The 21,494-nt window shown below is 39.8% G+C and overlaps 1 protein-coding gene and 1 pseudogene across 1 annotated transcript; both read right to left on the reverse strand.

The window, feature by feature from the left end:
* Positions 1 to 4,692: 4,692 nt before the first annotated feature.
* LOC132025026 (olfactory receptor 1J4-like) lies at positions 4,693 to 7,260 on the reverse strand. Its single transcript, XM_059412210.1, has 2 exons — positions 7,253 to 7,260; positions 4,693 to 5,635 (listed from the first exon to the last, which is right to left on the reverse strand). The coding sequence occupies exons 1-2, from the start codon at positions 7,258 to 7,260 to the stop codon at positions 4,693 to 4,695; spliced, it is 951 nt and encodes a 316-aa protein (XP_059268193.1).
* A 10,117-nt stretch (positions 7,261 to 17,377) lies between these two features.
* LOC132024978 (olfactory receptor 1J4-like) lies at positions 17,378 to 18,311 on the reverse strand (annotated as a pseudogene).
* Positions 18,312 to 21,494: the final 3,183 nt, after the last annotated feature.

Below are 21,494 nucleotides of genomic sequence, written 5' to 3' on the forward strand. Positions count from 1 at the left end.
AAGATATGTCTCCAAAGGCAAAGGAAACAAAAGTGAAAATAAACTTTTGGGACTTCACCAAAATCAAAAGCCTCTGCACAGCAAAGGAAACAGTCAAAAAAACAAAGAGGCAACCCATGGAATGGGAGAAGATATTTGCAAATGACAGTACAGACAAAAGGTTGATATCCAGGATCTATAATGAACTCCTCAAACTCAACACACACAAGACAGACAATCATATAAAAAAATGGGCAGAAGATATGAACAGAGACTTCTCCAATGAAGACATACAAATGGCTACCAGACACATGAAAAAATGTTCATCATCACTAGCCCTCAGGGAGATTCAAATTAAAACCACATTGAGATGTCACCTTATACTAGTTAGAATGGCCAAAATTAACAAGACAGGAAACAACATGTGTTGGAGGGGATGTGGAGAAAGGGGAACCCTCTTATACTGTTGGTGGGAATGCAGGTTGGTGCAGCCACTTTGGAGAACAGTGCTACAAAAGTTGGGTATCTGTCCTTTCTGATGGAGGCATAATGGTCCATAGTTTATATGGACCACAAATTCCTTATCCATTCATCCGTTGAAGGGCATCTTGGTTCTTTCCACAGTTTGGCGACCGTGGCCATTGCTGCTATAAACATTGGGGTACAGATGGCCCTTCTTTTCACTACATCTGTATATTTGGGCTAAATACCTGGTAGTGCAATGACAGGGTCATAGGGAAGTTCTATTTTTAATTTCTTGAGGAATCTCCACACCATTCTCCAAAGAGACTGCACCAACTTGCATTCCCACCAACAGTGGAAGAGGGTTCCCCTTTCTCCACATCCCCTCCAACACATGTTGTTTCCTGTCTTGCTAATTTTGGCCATTCTAACTGGTGTAAGGTGATATCTCAATGTGGTCATCATTACTTTTTGATGTAGTGTTCAGTGATTCATTAGTTGTGTATAACACCCAGTGCTCCTTACAACATGTGCCCTCCTTAATACCTGTCACTGGGCCAACCCTTCCCCTCACCCTCAGTTTGTTTCTTGGAGTCCATAGTCTCTCATGGTTTGTCTCTCTCTCTGATTTCTTCCCCTTCAGTTTTCCCTTCCTTCCCCTAATGTTCTCCATGCTATTGCTTATGTCCCACATCTTAGTGAAACCATATGACAATTGTCTTTCTCTGATTGACTTATTTCACTGAGCATAATCCCCTCCAGTTCCATCTATGCTGGTGCAAATGATGGGTATTCATCCTTTATGATGGATGAATAATATTCCACTGTATAGTGGAACTATACTATAAAGTATAAACTATACTATAAAGAAGAACCACATCTTCTTTATCTGTTCATCTGTTGAAGGGCATCTTGGCTCTTTCCACAGTTTGGCTTTTGTGGACATTGCTGCTATTAACATTGAAGTGCGTGTGCCCCACCCTTTTCACTAAATCTGTATCTTTGGTGTTTTTAAAAAAGATTTTATTTATTTTTTTTTCATTTATTTATTTTCAGCATAACAGTATCATTATTTTTTCACCACACCCAGTGCTCCATGCAATCCGTGCCCTTATAATACCCACCACCTGGTTCCCCCAACCTCCCACACCCCCGCCACTTCAAACCCCTCAGATTGTTTTTCAGAGTCCGTAGTCTCTCATGATTCACCTCCCCTTCCAATTTACCCCAATTCCCTTCTCCTCTCTAATTCCCCATGTCCTCCATGCTATTTGTTATGCTCCACAAATAAGTGAAACCATATGATAATTGACTCTCTCTGCTTGACTTGTTTCACTCAGCATAATCTCTTCCAGTCCCGTCCATGTTGCTACAAAAGTTGGGTATTCATCCTTTCTGATGGAGGCATAATACTCCATAGTGTATATGGCCCACATCTTCCTTATCCATTCGTCCATTGAAGGGCATCTTGGTTCTTTCCACAGTTTGGTGACCGTGGCCATTGCTGCTATAAACATTGCGGTACAGATGGCCCTTCTTTTCACTACATCTGTATCTTTGGGGTAAATACCCAGTAGTGCAATGGCAGGGTCATAGGGAAGTTCTGTTTTTAATTTCTTGAGGAATCTCCACACTGTTCTCCAAAGAGGCTGCACCAACTTGCATTCCCACCAACAGTGGAAGAGGGTTCCCCTTTCTCCACATCCTCTCCAACACATGTTGTTTCCTGTCTTGCTAATTTTGGCCATTCTAATATAGTTTCACTTTTTATTTCCTCTTCAATTTATGTATTATTTTTAACTGTGTTACTGAGTCTCCAAATATATGGAGAATTTCCAGACATCTTTTTTTTTTTTAATTTTTTATTTTTTATAAACATATATTTTTATCCCCAGGGGTACAGGTCTGTGAATCACCAGGTTTGCACACTTCACAGCACTCACCAAAGCACATACCCTCCCCACTATGCAGCCATCAAAAGAAATGAAATCTTGCCATTTGCAACAACATGGATGGAACTAGAGCGTATCATGCTTAGCGAAATAAGTCAAGCAGAGAAAGACAACTATCATATGATCTCCTTGATATGAGGAAGTGGTGATGCAACATGGAGGCTTAAGTGGGTAGAAGAAGAATAAATGAAACAAGATGGGATTGGGAGGGAGACAAACCATAAGTGACTCTTAATCTCACAGACATCTTTTTGTTATTGATTTTTAATTTAACTACATTGTGGTCAGAGAACTCTTTGTGTGATTTAAATCCATCTAAATTCATTGAGACTTGTTAGGTTGCTCAGAGTCCATTCATCATGGCCTCTAATGCTACCATGCTGACATGAAAGGACTCAATCTCTTGTCTATATTATTCCAATTACCTTATAACTTCCCTACTTTTACACTTGTCTTCTCCAGGCTAGTCTCAACAAAAGAGCTAGAAGGATGCTTTTCAAACTCAAGACATGATCTTGAAATTGAAACAGATCAAATCACTTCTCTGTTGATGACCTTCTGTTGGCTTCTCAGATCACATACAGTCAAATCAAAGGTCATACTTGCCTATAAGGCCTTACCCAAAGAGATCCTTTGTTACTTCTAACCTTTATCTCCTACCAGTCCCCACCATACTGCTCACTCCCTGATAGTTTAGCTTCCTTTCAGTTTCTCCAACATGCCAACCACTCTCCCATCTCAGACCCTTGGCAGTTTCTACACCTTCTGTATGAAATGTTCTTCCCCTCAGATAAAAACAGTAACTTCTTTTCCTATCCCCCTTAAGCTGTTTATGTAAATTATTCCTTTTTACTGAAGCCTACTCTGACCACGAGACCACTTGTAATTGCATGCAATCCTCAGCACCCTTTGTTCCCATCACCTTGCTTATAATATAAATAGATATTTATGTATAATTTAATATAATTAAATAATATAAAACTAATTATCTTATAATGTACTATATGCTTTACATATTTATTTTTTTAATGACAGTGTCTCCCTTCTATAATGTCCACTCCTCAAAGGGAGAATGTTTGACTCATTTGTATATAAAAGTACCTGGCACATAGTAGTTATAGAACACAAATTTATTTAATGAATGATATCCCATGCATACATTTATCTGTGCTTCAACTAGAAATAGGTTGTCTCAGTCTGGGTAGAGACAATACACATTTTTCCAAACAAGAAGGAAGAGGAATAAAGACAATCCCAATAAGAAAAGTTCTGTAGAGGGAAAAAACTTAGAATGAAGAAATGTGTTAAGATCAATGATTGCCCTATGCATCTCTGTTGGGTTCTTTCTACCATGAGTACAATAAAATTAACTAGAGAGGTCAAAAGTTTTGCATTTTACTGAGGCTTTAGGAATCTGTAATAAAATACTTTATTAATCAGTTACCTCATTCAGAAGACAAACATTTAAATGTCCTTTCTCTGAAAACTAGAAATTACACTATGTTTTTATAGCTCTGGGGGAAAAATAAATTAAAATATAAATTATTAATTTGTATACAACTATTTTATGGCACCTTAATTTCTTCTTTCAAAATTTTATTTATTTCAGAGAGAGAGAAGGGGGAGGGGCAGAGTAAGAGGGAGAGAGAGATTCTGGGGCAGACTCCACATTAAGTGTGACTTGATCTCACGAACCTGAGATCATGACCTGAGACAAAACGAAGAGTTGGACGGTTAACCGACTATGCCATCCACATACCCCATGACAGCTTAGTTTCTAAAGCAACTCAATTTTATAAACATTGAAACTAACTCAAGTAAGAGCTTAAATGCACATTTCACTCTTGGTTTAAAAAGTATCGTCTCACAACACATTTGACAGTTTCAGTGTTCAACTTGGGAGTTAAGAGTTTAAAGAATGAGGAGAACCTTTTGAAATTATATTGCACACTTTTAAGGCCTGGGAGTATAGGGATCACAAACAGAGGAACTATTCAAAAGAGAGTGTATGGAGCAAAAAGTGAGGTCGGTCACCTGAGTACAGTTTTTGAGAAGATCTCTGGGTCAATAGGTCAGTAGGTTGGATAAGATCAAGAGTAGGGGACTGTCCTTTAGGCATCTGCCTTTGGCTCAGGTCATGGTCCCGGGGTCCTGGGATTGAGCCCTGCATCAGGCTCCCCACTCAGCGGGAGGTCTGCTTCTCCCTCTCCCACTGCCCCTGCTTGTGTTCCCTCTCTTGCTATGTCTTTGTCAAATAAATAAATAAAATCTTAAAACAAAACAAAAGAGTAGGGGACTGTCACTTGGAGAACAGGATCTCCCTTCTGAGAAGTTTCCCCATGGCCCCTTTCATATCTCTGTTCCTCAGGCTATAGATGAAGGGGTTCAGCATGGGGGTGACCACTGTGTACATCACTGAAGCAATTATGTCTTTGTCATTGGAGTTGCTCGATGATGGGAAAAAGTACAGATCCATGATTGTCCCATAGAAGAGAAATACCACAGAGAGGTGGGAGCCACAGGTGGACAAGGCTTTATATATCCCCTTGATTGAGGGAAACCTCAGGATGGTGGCCCCAATGCGGCCATAAGAGACTAGAACCCCAATAAATGAAAGGATAATGATTAATCCCCCAACAATGAAGATAAAAATCTCATTGAGGGAGGTGTCTGAGCAGGAGAGTTTAAGCAGGGCAGCAAGGTCACAGAAGAAGTGGGGGATGGTATTGTTAGCACAGAAGAACAGTTGAGCCAGGAGGATGGTGTGGGACAGGGCACTTGCACAAGAGAGGAACCAGGATCCAGCCAAAAGAAATATGCACAGCTCCTCCCTCATGGTGGTGGTGTAATGTAAAGGGTGACAAATGGCCACATACCTGTCATATGCCATCACTGTGAGAAGCAGGTTATCAATGCAGCCAAAAAATATGAAAAAATACATCTGCGTTACACACCCTGCATAGGGAATGGATTGATCCTGAGTATGCATGTTTATCAGCATCTTAGGGACAGTGACAGATGAGAAACAGATGTCAGTGAAGGCCAACTGGCTGAGGAAGAAGTACATGGGGGTGTGGAGGCGAGAGTCCAGCCTGATGAGCAGGATGATGAGCAGGTTCCCCAGCACCGTGGTCAGGTACATGCCCAGGAACAGGAAGAAGAACACACCCTGCTGCTCTGGCCGGATGGGGAGCCCCAGGAGGAGGAACTCGGACATGCTGCTCTGGTTCTCCCTTCTCATGCTGCTTTTCTCTCTGCTTAGATTGAAGGAATATTGGGAATGTTCCAGATGATAAATAGGAAGAGTGGCAATCACTGTATGGTTATCTACTTCCTACTGAGGAATTCCTCAGGGTATTCTCGCCTGCTGTGGCCTGAATCCTCACCCCGCACCAAAGCTCCAATGACCAGGAAAATCCCCTACAATGTAAAGTAGACGAAATCTCTTTATTTACTGAACAATGTGTTGGACACCATATTCTTTCCTGGAGAAACAAGAAATATGGGCCTTTCCTTCAGGGAGCTCACATATTAAGGAGTAGCCCATTCAAACACTGGTTCAGAGCAGTGTATCCGTGACTAGTAGGTTCTGACCCCACTTTCTAGCTAGTCCCCACAGCATACTCTGTCTTAGCCTTGTTTTGTTCTTCTGCAGGGTAAGCATAGCAATGCCTGCCCATCCAGTCTGCGGAATTAAGCGATTCAGTGGGAGATATTAGAACAGAGTTCTTCATATAGTAAACACATAGATCTGTCATCTGATGTCTTCAAGCCAGTGTAAGTGTCCAGATAAACCCTGGGTTAATCTTTAGAAATCCAGTATACCAGAAATGTGAGGTTGGCATTAGCAAGAAGCAGGTAGCTGCTCTGAAAGTTGTGTTAACTGTGTGGGCTTTCATGTTCTCAAGGGAAGTACAGAGACACACACCCCAGAGCCTGGGATCAACTTCCTGATGAAACGTAGCTTGACATATGTTATTTATTTTGGAAAAAATAAATTACACTTCACTCATCTCTAGTTTTGTTCATTTCTCTGCTTTTCTCTTTAGTGAATCAAACTGGCAGCAAAGCACCTGAGCATTTGCCCTGGGATCTGAAAACTTGTAGATGATGTAAGATTGGTGATGCCTATTAGAAATAATATTTACCTGGTTGATATGACTATATTCCAATTGTGGTCTTAATATAATTGAGATTATTGAACAAGCATCCTAATAGGTACACACAAAATGAAGGGATTTTTGCACATATACATTGCATACACTGCATCCAGTGTGTGTGTGTGCATGAGCGTGTGTGCTGAGGCTAAGAGATGTTAAAAAACCAGCCCAGGGTAAAACAGCCAGTAACTGCTGGAGCCACCATTCTTTGCTCATTTCTTTAATTCTCTGCTCCTATTGAACACTCTTCCTCCCCTTCTGTAATTGAGCAGAAGAGTCAGTTCTTCGAGACATGTTTCAGTGTTTGAAAGAGGATCTGTGCTCAGTATCTCCTTAGCTATCAGCTCAGCTATCCGCCATCACTCCTTCCTACAGCCTAGTTTGCAGATGACCATCCCATACTTTCAATTATAGGCAACCAATATTACTGTACCTAAAAAGGAGAGAAGACTTTTTCCTTTCATTGTCCTAATATGAGAAGTGAAGTCACTTTAGCCGAGTATGTGGTGGGGGAACTTGATCTCAGACCAAGTCTTCAGATGCTCTTGTCACAGACCCCATGCTCCCCATTGCTGTGGGGGAAAGCGGCTAACAGAGTTCAGAGTTCTACACACCTGGAGGAGGAAACTATATTAACATACAGGGCTGCATGTCCAGGAGTAGATTCTTATTCTAGACCAGGGGGTTTCTCAGAGACACCAGGACATTGGGGGGATGGAGGTGACCTCACTCCCCTACTGAGGCCTGCTGATCATTGACAGTTGCTGAGTGGGAATTCAGCCAAGACCTCTGGCTTCCCTGGGGTGAGCTGAAGGGGGAATGATGTGGGCGCAGTGCTGCGGGGTCAGGGACAAGCCACCGGGACGAGTACCTACACCTTGTGTTTAAGTGGCACTGTAACCTTTACCCAACAGTGAAGCTTTAACCTAAGGTTTGAGACCGAATCCATGCCTGGGCTTGCTGTTACTGCTGACACAACATACCCTCCCATTTAGAGTTACCTGAATGGAGAGTCAGTTTAAGTCAGCGTCCACTGGGGGGATAATTACACAGCAGGCTGCTGTTTACTGGGTTCTTACTATGTGTCTGAAACAGATAAAGCTGTAAACAGTGTCTTACAAATGCTATTATTACCCTCTTTCACATTTAAGGCTGCTGGCCTCAGATCAAATGTAAGGCTGCGGAACTCTCGCGTGGCAACCACCAGCTTCTAAGGACACCTGCACCTGAACACTTAACCAGACCACCCTGCTCCCAAAGTGTAAAGATGGACAATGTGGAAGGCCGGAGAGAGAAATATTTAGGGCTCTGGGTGCATTATCAGAACGCTCAGCTCACCTAGTCCAGTGGCCCCCGTGGCACTTAAGGAAGCTCAAACTTAAAGCGAGTGACTGGGTTCTGGTCTGAGTCAAGAGGAACATCAGAAAGCGAGACTGTTCATTCAAAGGTGTGCACATGTGTGTGCGCACATGCACACACACACACACACACACACACTCCTACACACGTATTGTTGGATGATTTGCTCTTCTCTCTTACATGCCCTAGATGTAGATTGTCACGATGCAAATCTATGTCACACAAAGTTCTCAAATAAACACACTGTCATATATACAAAGCACTCACAGTGCACAGAATCATTCAAAGCACTGACAAACAACATATAATAGAAATGCAGACATACAGGTACTTTCAGACAGTCACAGATATTCAAATAAGAACACACAGAATCACACAAAAAATACACAGACAATATAGATGTAATCCCTAAATCACACACATTGCTCAAAGATTTCTAGTCTTGCCTGATTGATGCACATCCAGGTAGAAATTTTCTGTGCATGTTAGTGACACACAGGAATAGAAATATACAGAACACATGCACCTAGTCTTATATTACACACACACACACACACACACACACACACACAGGGGCAGAATCCTGGCCCTTTCTGTCCTAATGCCAGCCCTCCCTAAGCTCAAATACCTTCTCTTCTGGGCTATTAGGTTAGTCCTTGCTTTCTGTCCAAGAGATCCAGGAGCCAAAGGATGAGATATTGCCTCCCAGGCCTGAGGACCTTTACAGACTGTCTATTTACCAGCAACAGAACCATGGGCAGAAGGTTATGATTTTAGAACAGAAAGAAAACACAGGGGGAAAGACACTCAGTATCTTCAATAAACAAACCGTCATCATGAGCTAATTGAAAAAATTCTTGCTGGCCTCCTGGGGAGAAGCCTGAGCAGGGGCCAGAGGGGCTGAGCCCCTGGAGCACTGGGAACAATGTCTCAGATGTCAGTGACACTGTAAGCTCCCTTCTGTCTGATCTAGTGGTTCTCTTTGGCAGGAGGGCTGAAGTCATTCTGGGCCTCTTAAGTATAAACAGAGATAGGGGAAGTCTGTCCCTATATCACAGAGCAAGGCTCTCATGCAAGCCTCCTCTGAAGCTCACAGATCCCCCCACTACCTGGAGAAGCTCTGTTGGGCAATGGCCGTGCCTTGCTCAGAAGGTGGAATGGAAAGATGGGCCCCATGGGATCTTGACAAAGAATCCTAGAAACGAGTTTGGACTCTACCAATTACTTGTGAGCTTCTGAACAATTCTGTTCTACAACATTCAGTCTGTAAGTGTAAAGTGGGAATAGTGGGATTGGAATAGTACCTTCCTCATGAGGTTGTTCTGAGGATGAAATGAGGCAATCTGCTTAGAGTTCTTATCACTTGTTGATACATGAAAATGTTCAATATATGTGAGGGTTTGTCACCAATAACTTTTTTTTTTTGTATGTGCCTTTTTTTTCCCCCAGCGTAACAGTATTCATTATTTTTGCACCACACCCAGTGCCCCATGCAATCCGTGCCCTCTCCAATACCCACCACCTGGTCCCCCCAACCTCCCAACCCCCGCCCCTTCAAAACCCTCAGATTGTTTTTCAGAGTCCATAACTTTTTAAATTTCAGAGCACTTGAGCATCAGATTATTAAATCAATACATTCATTCATTCATTTGTTCTTTTAAAAAAATATTTATTAAAGACTTCATAAAGGTGACAATCTAGTCTATGGAACACAGCAATAAATAAAATAGGAATACATCATCTAGCAGGGCTTACATTTTAAGGACAGGAAGCAAACAAAACCCAAAACAAATTGGTGCACAACAAAACAAAAATCAAAATGGTAAAATCCATGACATGGTAATTGGTAGAAAGTGTCATGGAGTACAACAAAGCAAAGAAGGGGCATGGAGCAGTTTGGATTTATCTATCTATCATCTATTTATCTATCATCTATCTATCTATCTATCTATCTATCTATCTATCTATGTATTTTAGTAATCTCTAAACCCAAGTGGGGCTCAAACTCACAACCCCAAGATTAAGAGTCACCTGCACTCTGACTGAACCAGCCAGGTATACTAGCTCAGATTTACATAGTGTGTCAAAGTGGGTGTCCAGGGAAGGTGAAATATGATTTTAAAAATAGTTGATTAGAATGGTAATGTTTCCATTAACCTTCCATTATCTGATGAAGAAACCTCACACATCAGCAAAGGATTTATTAATTCTATAGAAAATTGACTAATAATGCAAAATCCACATTTTGCCCTCCTATTCTCAATGTCAACTCACATTTATAAATTTGCCAACACTGTAACTGCTAAGATGGCTGCCTCAGATATTCTCTTTCTCTCAAAATGCACAATTTTCTAGGTCCCACTCAAGACTCTCAGTCCAGAAGCTTCCTAAATCATCAATCTTAAAACACATACATCTGCCCCCAGATATGATAAGGCTCATTCACTCTACCCCCAAAAGTTGACTTTTCTCTTTGCCCAATTGTCTGGCATAGATCCGGACACAAAGAAGAGACTCAATAATCATTGAAATCAGTAGATCAGCTCCCTTCCTACAGAAAAGAGGGGAAAAACATTAAGCCAGAATCCAACGCTGGCAACACCAAATGCTGGCGAGATTGTGGAGCAATAGGAAGTCTCATTCATGGCTGGTGAGAATGCAAAATGGTATGGTCATTTAGGAAGACAGTTTGGCTCTTTCTTTTAAAAAATACACTCTTGTATGGTCCAGCAGTTACACTCCTTGGTATTTACCCAAGTGAATTAAAAACTTATATCCAGGGCGCCTGGGTGGCTCAGTGGGTTAAGCCGCTGCCTTCGGCTCAGGTCATGATCTCAGAGTCCTGGGATCGAGTCCCGCATCGGGCTCTCTGCTCAGCAGGGAGCCTGCTTCCCTCTCTCTCTCTCTGCCTGCCTCTCCATCTACTTGTGATTTCTCTTTGTCAAATAAATAAATAAAATCTTTAAAAAAAAATAAAAAAAAATAAAAACTTATATCCACACAAAACCCTGAACAGATGTGTATAGTAATTTTATTCATAATTGCCCAAACTTGGAAGCAAACAAGATGCCGTTCAGCAGGTGAATGAATGCCTTGGGGCATCTGGATGGAGATTCACAGAGTGCCTAACTTGGTCTTTCCTGGCTGTTGTAACAGAATACCACAGACTGAGTGACTTATGAACAACAGAAATTTATTTGTCACACTTGGGTCGCTGGCAGATTGGGTGTGTAGTTTGGACCTGTTCCCTATTTCAGAGACAACCATCTTCTGGTTGTGTCCTTACGTGATGGAAGCAAGGGTACTCTCTGGGATCACTTTTATAATCCCACTCATGAGGGAACCAACATCATGACCTGATCACCTCCCAAAGGCTCCATCCCCAAATACCATCACATTGGTGACTAGGTTTCAACATATCAATTTTGGAGGACACATTCAGTCTATAGCATATATTTATGAAGCAGCAGATTAGAACAATTTCTTCTGAGCATTTCACATTATTTCAGTTGTTTTGAATGGTTTCCCATTTCATGTTAAACTAGGTAATACTGCTACCAAGATGACTTATCTCGTTTTCCTTTTCTCTGAATTTTTTGGATGTATTTTTAAAGGCTATTTTCTATAATTTTTTTTTCAAAATAAGAAACTTTAGAGTCCTTTCACCTCTTTCTCAGCATTATTTCAGCCTTAAGTTTTTTTGTTTCTAAGACTTCTGGATTCTGGTTTCTTGTTAGGTTAAGCCATGTGAAACCTGAGATCATGATTCTCTCCTCCCTCAGGTTAGGGCTTGATTTGCCTACATTCTTCTCTGTATGACTAGCTCATTCAAGTGGCCTCTTGCTCACAGCTAGAACACTCATGGCATGTCTAACAGTGCTTTTGCTTCTTCATAGTTTTGTTCAGAACTGTGGTTAGTAACTGTTTCTCACCATCTCAACATTCAGAACTCTGTAAGTTCTATAAGCACTCAGAACTCTAAGTAATAAAATAATTGATACCAGGCATTGCCCTTAATACAGACTCTCAAAATAGAATCCTGGGATGGAGTTGCTCATATCTTTGAAAAACATTATATCACTTTCATGACAAGAGGGACAATTGAAGACTGCTAATCTTCGGGATATAATAACATTCCATATCTTCAAATTCTCACTGGTTGTGGCTAGAAATGGAAAAAAGAGATGGAAGGCAAAGCATCAGAAGATCAAGTGACCATGGCATAAAGACACTAAGACAATAGCAATCATCACAGTGTTTAGTGTTTATGGAGTGGGATAGCTGATTCTTCTGTCCAAACAGTGTGACCAAACAATCAAAAAACCTAAGGTTTGAAATAAGGACAAGCATCAGAGGGCATCTAGATCACCATAAATAGAAACCTTTCTCAGGGTGGCTGTGGTTGAGAATCAGGCCAAAAGCACATTGTAAAGGATTGTCATGTTAAAATATGAATTAAATGCTGACACCCCCCATTTTTCTCACACTAATATAAAGGCATTGGTTGTGAAAAATATTAATTCTTACCTCATAAAAATCTTGGAAGAAAGGCTTTTAAGTTATTTCATGTTATCATGATGTGGTGGTTTCCTTAGATTTTTTAAGTAGATGCTATTTATCAGATTTGGTTCCATTTTATGAGCGTTTTATTACAAGCAGGTGCTGAATATATTGAACAGATTTTTGCACTTGTTGAGATAATTATATAATCATAATAGTTTTGTGTTATTGTCATGAATTACATTGATTTTTCCCTAATATTTAGTCATCCCTACATATGTAGAAGGCATCCCACTTGATCATGTTATATTACTCTTTTTATGTATTGCTAGATTTTTCTAATATTTTGTTATGACATTTGCATTCATGTTCAAGAGACAAGTTTATCTGTAATTTTCCTTTGCCAAGGTTATGTTGGACTCATAAAACAAGCTGGAATCTATCTTTTTTTATTGATTTGTATGAGTTCTTCACATATTTTTGGAATTAACACCTTATCAGACATATGATTTGCAAATATTTTTCCCATTCAGTAGGTTGCCGTTCATTGTGTTGATGGTTTCCTTTGCTGTGCAGATGTTTTTTAGTTTGATGTATATTCTTATTTTCATTGCCTTTTCTTTTGGTGTCAAATCCAAAAAATTTATCATGAAGACCAATGTCCAAGAGCTTATCACCAGGAGTTTTGTGGATTCATGTCTTATGTCTAAGTCTTATTTGAGTTAATTTTTGCATATGGTGTAAGATAGTGATCCAGTCTCATTCTTTTGCATGTAGCTTCCCAGTGTTCCCAACACTGTATATTGAAAAGACTGTCCCTTCCCCATCTTTTGGTCTTGGCTCCTTCATCATAATAACTGGTCATATATACATGGGTTAGTTTCCAGACTTTCTATTCTGTTCCATTGACCTGTGTCTGTTTTTATGCCAATCATAGCTTTGTAACAGTTTGATATCATGAAATGTGAGGCCTCCAGGTTTGTTCTTTCTCAGATTTCTTTGGCTATTCAAGATCTTTTGTGGTTCTATACTAATTTTAATATTCTTTTTTCTAGTCTGTGAAAAAGCTATTGGGATTGCATTAAATCTATACATTGCTTCTGCTTCAGATTCTCTCTTCCTCTCCCTCCTGTGCTCTCTCTCTCTCAAATAAATAAATAAAAATTTAAAAAATATATATATTTAAAAAACAAAACAAAAAATATATTGCTTTGGCAAGCATGGACATTTTAGCAATATTGATTCTTCCAATCCATGACCAGAAAATATCTTTCCATTTATTTGTGTCTTCTTAAATTTCTTACATCAGTGTCTTACAGTTTTCAGTGTACAGATCTTTCACCTTTCTGCTTAAATTTATTCCTAGGTATTTTATTCTTTTTGATGCAATTATAAATGGGTTTTTTAACAATTTTCTCTTTCCAATAACTTGCTGTTAGTGTATAGAAACACAATATAGTTCTTGTATTTTTATTTTGTATCATGCACCCTTACCAAATTAATTCATTGGTTCTAACAGCTTTTGGGTAGAGTCCTTAGGGTTGTTTTTTTTTAAATTGTGTTATGTTAGTCACCATAAAATACATCATTAGGGTTATATATATATATACATATGTGTATATATATATGTATCGTGTTATCTGTCAATAGTGACAGTTTTACTTTTTCTCTTGCAGTCTGGATGCCTTTTTCTTGCCTAATTGCTCTGGTTGGGACTTTCAATACTATATAAGTGGTGAGAGTTAGCATACTTGTCTTGTTCCTAGTCCTAAAGGAAGTTTTCAGCTTTTTCCTATTGAGTACGATGTTAGCTGTGGGTTTGTATATATGGCCTTTATTATGTTGAGGTGTGTTTTCTCTATACCTGCTTTATAAAGAGATTTTTTTAAATCATAAATTAATGTTGAACAATCTGAGGGGTTTGTAGTGGCAGGGGGGTGGGAGGTCAGGGTACCAAGTGGTGGGTATTATAGAGGGTACATATTGCATGGAGCACTGGGTGTGGTGAAAAAATAATGATACTGTTATGCTTAAAATAAATAAATTTTTAAAAAATATATAAAATAATATATAAAAAAATAATAATATCATTAAAAAATTAATACTGAATCTTGTCAAATGCCTTTTCTGCATCTATTGACATGATCAAATGATTTTATGCTTTATTTTATTAATGTGGCATGTCACATTGATTGATTTTTGAAGGTTGAATCATTCTTGTCTCCTTGGAATAAATGCTACTTTGATCACGGTTTATGACCCATTTCATGTATTGTTGAATTCACTTTGCTAATATTTTGTGTAGAATGGATTTGTGATCAAGACAGTATGATACTGACACAGAAATAGACACAAAGATCAATAGAACAGAATAGAAAATCCAAAAGTGGACCCACAAATATGTGGGTTTTGACAAAGCAGGAAAGAATATCCAATGGGGGGAAAAAAAAAAAAAGATGGTCTCTTCACAAATGGTACTAGGAAAACCAGACAGCAACATGCAAAAAAATGAAACTGGACTACTTACTTACACCATACAGAAAAATAAATAAAAAATGAATGAAAGATATAACTGTGAGACAGGAAGGCATCAAAATTCTAGAGAAGAGCAGTCAGTAACCTCTTTGACATCAGCCTTAGCAACTTCTTACTAGATCTGTATCCTGAGGCAAAGGAAACAAAAGCAAAGGTAAACTATTGGGACTATATCAGAATAAAAAGCTTCTTCACAGTGAAGAAAACAATCAACAAAACTAAAAGGCAACCTATACAATGAGAGAATATATTTGCAAACAGTGTATCTGATGCCCTTCAACGGATGAATGGATAAGGAGGATGTGGTCCATATACACTATGGAGTATTATGCCTCCATCAGAAAGGATGAATACCCAACTTTTGTAGCAACATGGACGGAACTGGAAGAGATTATGCTGAGTGAAATAAGTCAAGCAGAGAGTCAATTATCATATGGTTTCACTTACTTCTGGAGCATAACAAATAACATGGAGGACAAGGGGAGATGGAGAGGAGAAGGGAGTTGAGGGATATTGGAAGGGGAGGTGAACCATGAGACTCTGAAAAACAACCTGAGGGTCTAAAGGGGTGGGGGCTGGGAGGTTGGGGGAACAAGGTGGTGGGTATTAGAGAGGGCACGGATTGCATGGAGCACTGGGTGTGGTGCAAAAACAATGAATACTGTTATGCTGAAAAGAAATTTTTAAAAATTAATTAATTAATTAATTTTTAAAAACCCAACTCTATGTTAGTTACATCCCAATAAAACGGCAAGTGAAAGCAAAGAAATAAGAAAGAAGCAAGAGTGCCTTTGAACAACAGAGATATTTCCATTGAGAGCTTTCCCTAATTATCTTAATTGAAATAAACCACACCAGAGAAAACTTCCCACACAAGTCTATTTCACAGCAAAATTTAACATGGAAAGACTACTTTTCTTCATCTTCATTTTTCAGAGCATTTTCCTTCAGAAGAATAAGCTTTTCCCACCCAGTCACAGTCTAAAGGATGGGAGACCAGGGTGACATCTGTTCTATTCCAATGTGTCCAGAAGGGATGATTCTTTATAGATGGTCCATGTTTCATTATCTACAAGGCTTTTAAGGAGAATAGGTTCTTTCATCTGTGTTGGAAAATTTTGGCAGGATATACTTCCTGGGTCATATCATATTGATTACCTATAACAATTCCCGGCATCGGTATAGTTGTTTAGTTTCAGTTGATTCAGCTACATTTGTTGCCCTGAATCAGTTAATCCAAGTGTTCTCAACCTCGGCTGCACATTAGAATCACCTGCCAGAAGTTTTGTAGTATATTTAGATTTTGGGAAACTGTGAGAAGTATTTAACCAGTCATCTACTCAATTAAGTAAGCCAGAATTCTGCATGTCCCTATCTTAAACTTTGTAGCTAACTTGAGTTTTTGTAACTCTAGAAAAAAGTGTTTTAAGAATTGAGAGTAAAACTAAGGAGAAAATTGCTAAAATATGGATTATCATTAATTTTTATACAACTATTTTAAGAGTATTCTAATTATCTGCACCACTAAGATTCATAAACATCTGAAACAAGTTCATATGAGGTCCACAGAAAGACTTGACATTTCCAAACCACAGCACATTTGACAGTTCCCAAAATTCTTCAACACGGGCATGAGAAAGGTAAAGAATGAGAAGACAGCTTATAAAAATGCCTAACAGATCCAAATAGCAAATAAATTTGAAGTCAAATGCCTTTTCCTTTAAAGTGGAAAGCATGAATTTTGTGTGTGTGTAGTCTCAAATATAAGGCAAAACTGTAACTGTTAAGGATAATTCCCACTCCAGATTTATGAGTTTCGTGCTCTGAAGACAATTGAGATAATGGTGCTTCTGTATGTGCCAAGTCCCAAGACTTAAGGAAACCTAAAGAGGCATAAAATAAAGTTAAAAAAGAAGTTGGTTTACAGAACACAGATGGTTACAGCAAATACCACTCATTGTGTCTGTGCATGGTGGTTTAAATGAACTCACTGGTGAATAATCTTTTTAATGTACTGTTGAATCCTATTGGCTAGTATTTTGTTGAGTATTTTCGCATCTGTGTTCATCAAGGATATCGGTCTATAGCTCTCTTTTTTGGTGGGATCCTTGTCTGGTTTGGGGATCAAGGTGATGCTGGCCTCATAAAATGAGTTTGGAAGTTTTCCTTCCATTTCTATTTTTTGGAACAGTTTCAGGAGAATAGGAATTAGTTCTTCTTTAAATGTTTGGTAGAATTCCCCCGGGAAGCCGTCTGGCCCTGGGCTTTGTTTAGGAAGAGTCAGCGGGAAGAACTGTCAAAGCAGGTCACCTGGAAACAGGAAAGTGGAGTGGGTGCCAGCAACAAGGATGGTCCTCTGCATAGTAATCCAAAGAGGAATGTCTGGCAGTGCCATTTGGTGAACTAAGAACTGAGAAGGGGAGGTGATTGTCACTTGGAGAAAAATATTTCCCTCCTAAAAAGCCTCCTCAGAGCCTCTTTCATTTCCCTGTTCCTCAGGCTGTAGATGAAGGGGTTTAGCATGATGTACACCACTGTGTACATCACTGAAGCAATTATGTCTTTGTCATGGGAGTTGTTTAATGATGGGAAAATGTGCATAACCATGATTGTCCCATAGAATAGAAATACCACAGAGAGGTGGGAGCCACAGATGGACAAGGCTTTACAGATCCCATTAGTAAGGGGAACCCTCACGATGGGGACATGAGACCAGGATGCCAGCCAGTGGCATGATGATTCCCAGTGCCCCCACAGTGAAGTTGACCAGCTCACTGATGAAAGTGTCAGAGCAGGACAATTTGAACAGAGCAGCAAGGTCACAGAGAAAATGGTGGATAGCGTTATCAGCACAGAAGGACAGCCAGGCCAGGCTGACATTGTGGGACAATGTGGGACACTGCACTGCTGCATGAGAATAGCCAGGACACAGCCTGGTTGAGATTCACAGGTTTTATATGACAGTGGTGTAGTGTAGAGGATGGCAGATGGCCACATACCTGTCATATGCCATCACTGCGAGAAGCAGGTTTTCAAAGCAGCCAAAAAATATGAAAAAAATATGTCTGTGTTACACACCTTGCATAGGGAATGGATTGATCCTGAGTATGCATGTTTATCAGCATCTTTGGGACAGTGACAGATAAGAAGGAGACGTCAGTGAAGGCCAGATGGCTGAGGAAGAAGTACATGGGGGTGTGGAGGCGAGAGTCCAGCCTGATGAGCAGGATGATGAGCAGGTTCCCCAGCACCGTGGTCAGGTACATGCCCAGGAACAGGACGAAGAACACTCCCTGCTGCTCTGGCCAGATGGGGAACCCAGGAGGAGGAACTCGGACACGCTGCTCTGGTTCTCCCTCCTCATTCCCCTCTTCTGTCTACTGGGGGTGAAGGAATAGGGAAATGTCAGAGACTTTGGAAGCTGATAATATCCACAATGGGGTTTCTTATTTTCTCTTGAAAACAAAACAAAAAAAACCCCAAAAACTAAAACAAAAAACTGCCTGGATTTCTGTCATACACTAGTGTCGCCAAAGCACAAGACTGATCCTCAATGCCCCAAATGATTCCTTCTCGTGGAAACGAAAACAAAATTATTATTATTATTATTATTATTATTATTATTATTATTATTTATTTGTCAGAGAGAGAGAGAGTGAGCACAGGCAGACAGAGTGGCAGGCAGAGTCAGAGGGAGAAGCAGGCTCCCTGCAGAGCAAGGAACCCTATGTGGGACTCAATCCCAGGACGATGGGATCATGACCTGAGCCGAAGGCAGCTGCTCAACCAACTGAGCCACCCAGGTGTCCCTATTATTATTTTTTTTTTTTAGAGAGGGAGGGAGGAGAGGAGCAGAGAAAGAGGGAGACAGAATCTCAAGCAGGCTTCATGTCAAGAAAGGAATCTGACACAGGGCTCCATCCCACAACCCTGAGATCATGACCTGAGCTGAAATCAACAATCAGATGCTTAACTGACAGAGCTACCCAGGCCCACCAAGGGTAAAATCATTTAATTTGTTTTTAACCAACCATGTTCCTGGCATTGTGCTACCAGCTGGAGATACAAAAATAAATAGGTCACACAGGCCATCTTTCCCCAGGATGCTGATCCTCAACAGAACACCTGACAGAGGCCAGACTGAAGGTATGGGTTTATAGCCAGATGGTTCATGTTGAGAACCCAGCTCCACCACTTGCTGGCTATATGACTTATGGAGCTACACCTCTCTTGGCCACATGTGATGCTTCTGTAATGTAAAGATACCAATATTACACATTCATAAAGGTTAATAAGAGAACTCTAATTCTGTACATATTAGCCTCCAAGTACAGTCCTATATAAAATAAACACATGGAGTTTTATAGATTATTCTTATTACAAGATAAGTATCCAAAAAAAACCAGGATCAAATTCAAGGATTTCATGAAATAACATTATGAGATGGTCAACACGAAGAACCAAGTAGCTGATCTAAAACCTGTGTTAACTTGTCTGAGTGCGCATACCCTCAGAGGGGTCCCTGAGTTCATATCCTATCACTGGGGGTAAATTCCCTGGTGGAACTTGACTTAATGTATGTTCAATTTTTTTGTGAAAAATAAATCTTACTTTAGTTCTCCATCTCTTTCCATCTGTGTCTGGTGCTTGAAGCTGATTCAGGTCTCAGTTTTTATGGGCAGGAAGATACCTGAGACACGAGACCCAGGATCTGGATGTGAGAAATACTGAAGGACTAGAGGTGTCTGTCAGATTTCACAGTTATGTGATTTACTATCACCGTTTCCTAGTATCTTCCTAGATCTTCACACTTAGAATAATTGACACTTAAAGAACACTGTGTCAGACAAATATGTTTTTGCACTATTGCCTTGCTAAATATTTTTTCACAGTCCTACAAGGTAGGTGTTATCATAACTTTACCACACACATACTCAGGAGGAGTGAGAAACCAGCATGATCACATAGTAACTGCTATAGTCACAATTCTCTCTCATGTGTTTTTTAAAAATTTATTGGAATCTCTGTTCCTATAACCATACTCTTCCTTTCTCTCTTTAATTAGACAAAAGAGTCAAGATCTTAAAAAATATTACTTCAGGATTTGAAGGAGTCCTGCTCAGATAACTGTGGCCAATGATTCCAAAAGCCCATTAGTTTGTAAAATACTTTCATGTTTCTTCAATTTCTCTCAATCCATCAGTGTTTATTTTGTGTCTAAGAAATAGAGAAGACAGTGAGGGTTTTTTCCCTTTCATTTTATTAACAGGAGTAGAGAAATCGCTTGCACAATGTCACATAGATATTCCATAGTAAAGACTGCTCTTAAGAGTAGATTTTCACAAAATCTTTTTGCTAGAGAGAGAATTTACTGGAGGGGCTGAAATATAAGCCCTGGCAGTTGTTTGTTTTCTGTGTTTTGTTTGTTGTAACACAAGTGCCTGGCTTAAGCTTTGTTGAAGCATCCATCTCAGAGGCATAGGCTACCTTGAATAAGTACTTGGCCAATACATGATCAGATAAATAGCTAAGCCACTTCTCCCCACGGAGGTTTCTTTGATTTCAACATCTTGCTTGATTTCTATAATGGACCATTTGGACAACTTGTCTCTTCTCTTCCCTGTACTTCATATTTACCCTCTTATTTTTTATTCTTTTTTGTATTTAATTCTTTTAAAAATATTTTATTTATTTATTTGCTAAAGACAGTACATAAGCAAGGGGAACAGCAGAGGAAGAGAAAAAAGCATGCTCTCTGTGGAGCAGGGAGCCTGATACAGGTCTTGATCCCAGGACCCTGGGCTCATGACCTGAGCTGAAGGCAAATGTTTAACCAACTGAGCCACCCAAGTGCCCTTATATTTAATTTTTTTTTACTTAATCAATTATCTGCTTTATTAGAAAATCATGCTGTTGTTGTCATCGTCATTGATATCATCATGCATCTTTTGAAGTCAATTTACATTTGTAAACCCGAGCCTTAGCTGTCAGCAGGACTCCAGCCCTATATCTCAGGGTAATTTTTTTTAATTAAATTTATTTACTTTCAGCATAACAGTATTCATTATTTTTTTTCACTACACCCAGTGCTCCATGCAATCCGTGCCCTCTATAATACCCACCACCTGGTACCTCAATCTCCCATACTTTCAGGGATCATTTCTATAGTTTGTTACACTCTTATGCTTTAAATTCACCAATAACGCACAGGCCGTCAAAACTCTAGACCCCCACTCTCAGCCACAATAAAAGTAGAACCCCAGGCCTGCGCTCTTTCTCTCTACTATGACCTCACTGTGTAGCCTCACATGTGCTGTGCAATTTCCAGGTCTTGTAAATAATAAAGCCCAATTTTCAAAATATTCCTGATGGTTGCTGCTAAAAACCATCTTTCAAGCAAAACAAAACCCACAAGGGCCAGTCCAACCACAACATTTGGGTATTGATAGGCTGAAACTGGTACAAAACAGGAGTGAAACCACAGTCAAATGTTAAAATACCCATATGGTTGGTAGAGGAACTTAACATTCACATTGTTGTATGTCTG

The sequence above is a fragment of the Mustela nigripes genome, chromosome 9 (assembly GCF_022355385.1).
Source record: "Mustela nigripes isolate SB6536 chromosome 9, MUSNIG.SB6536, whole genome shotgun sequence".
NCBI lineage: Eukaryota > Metazoa > Chordata > Mammalia > Carnivora > Mustelidae > Mustela > Mustela nigripes.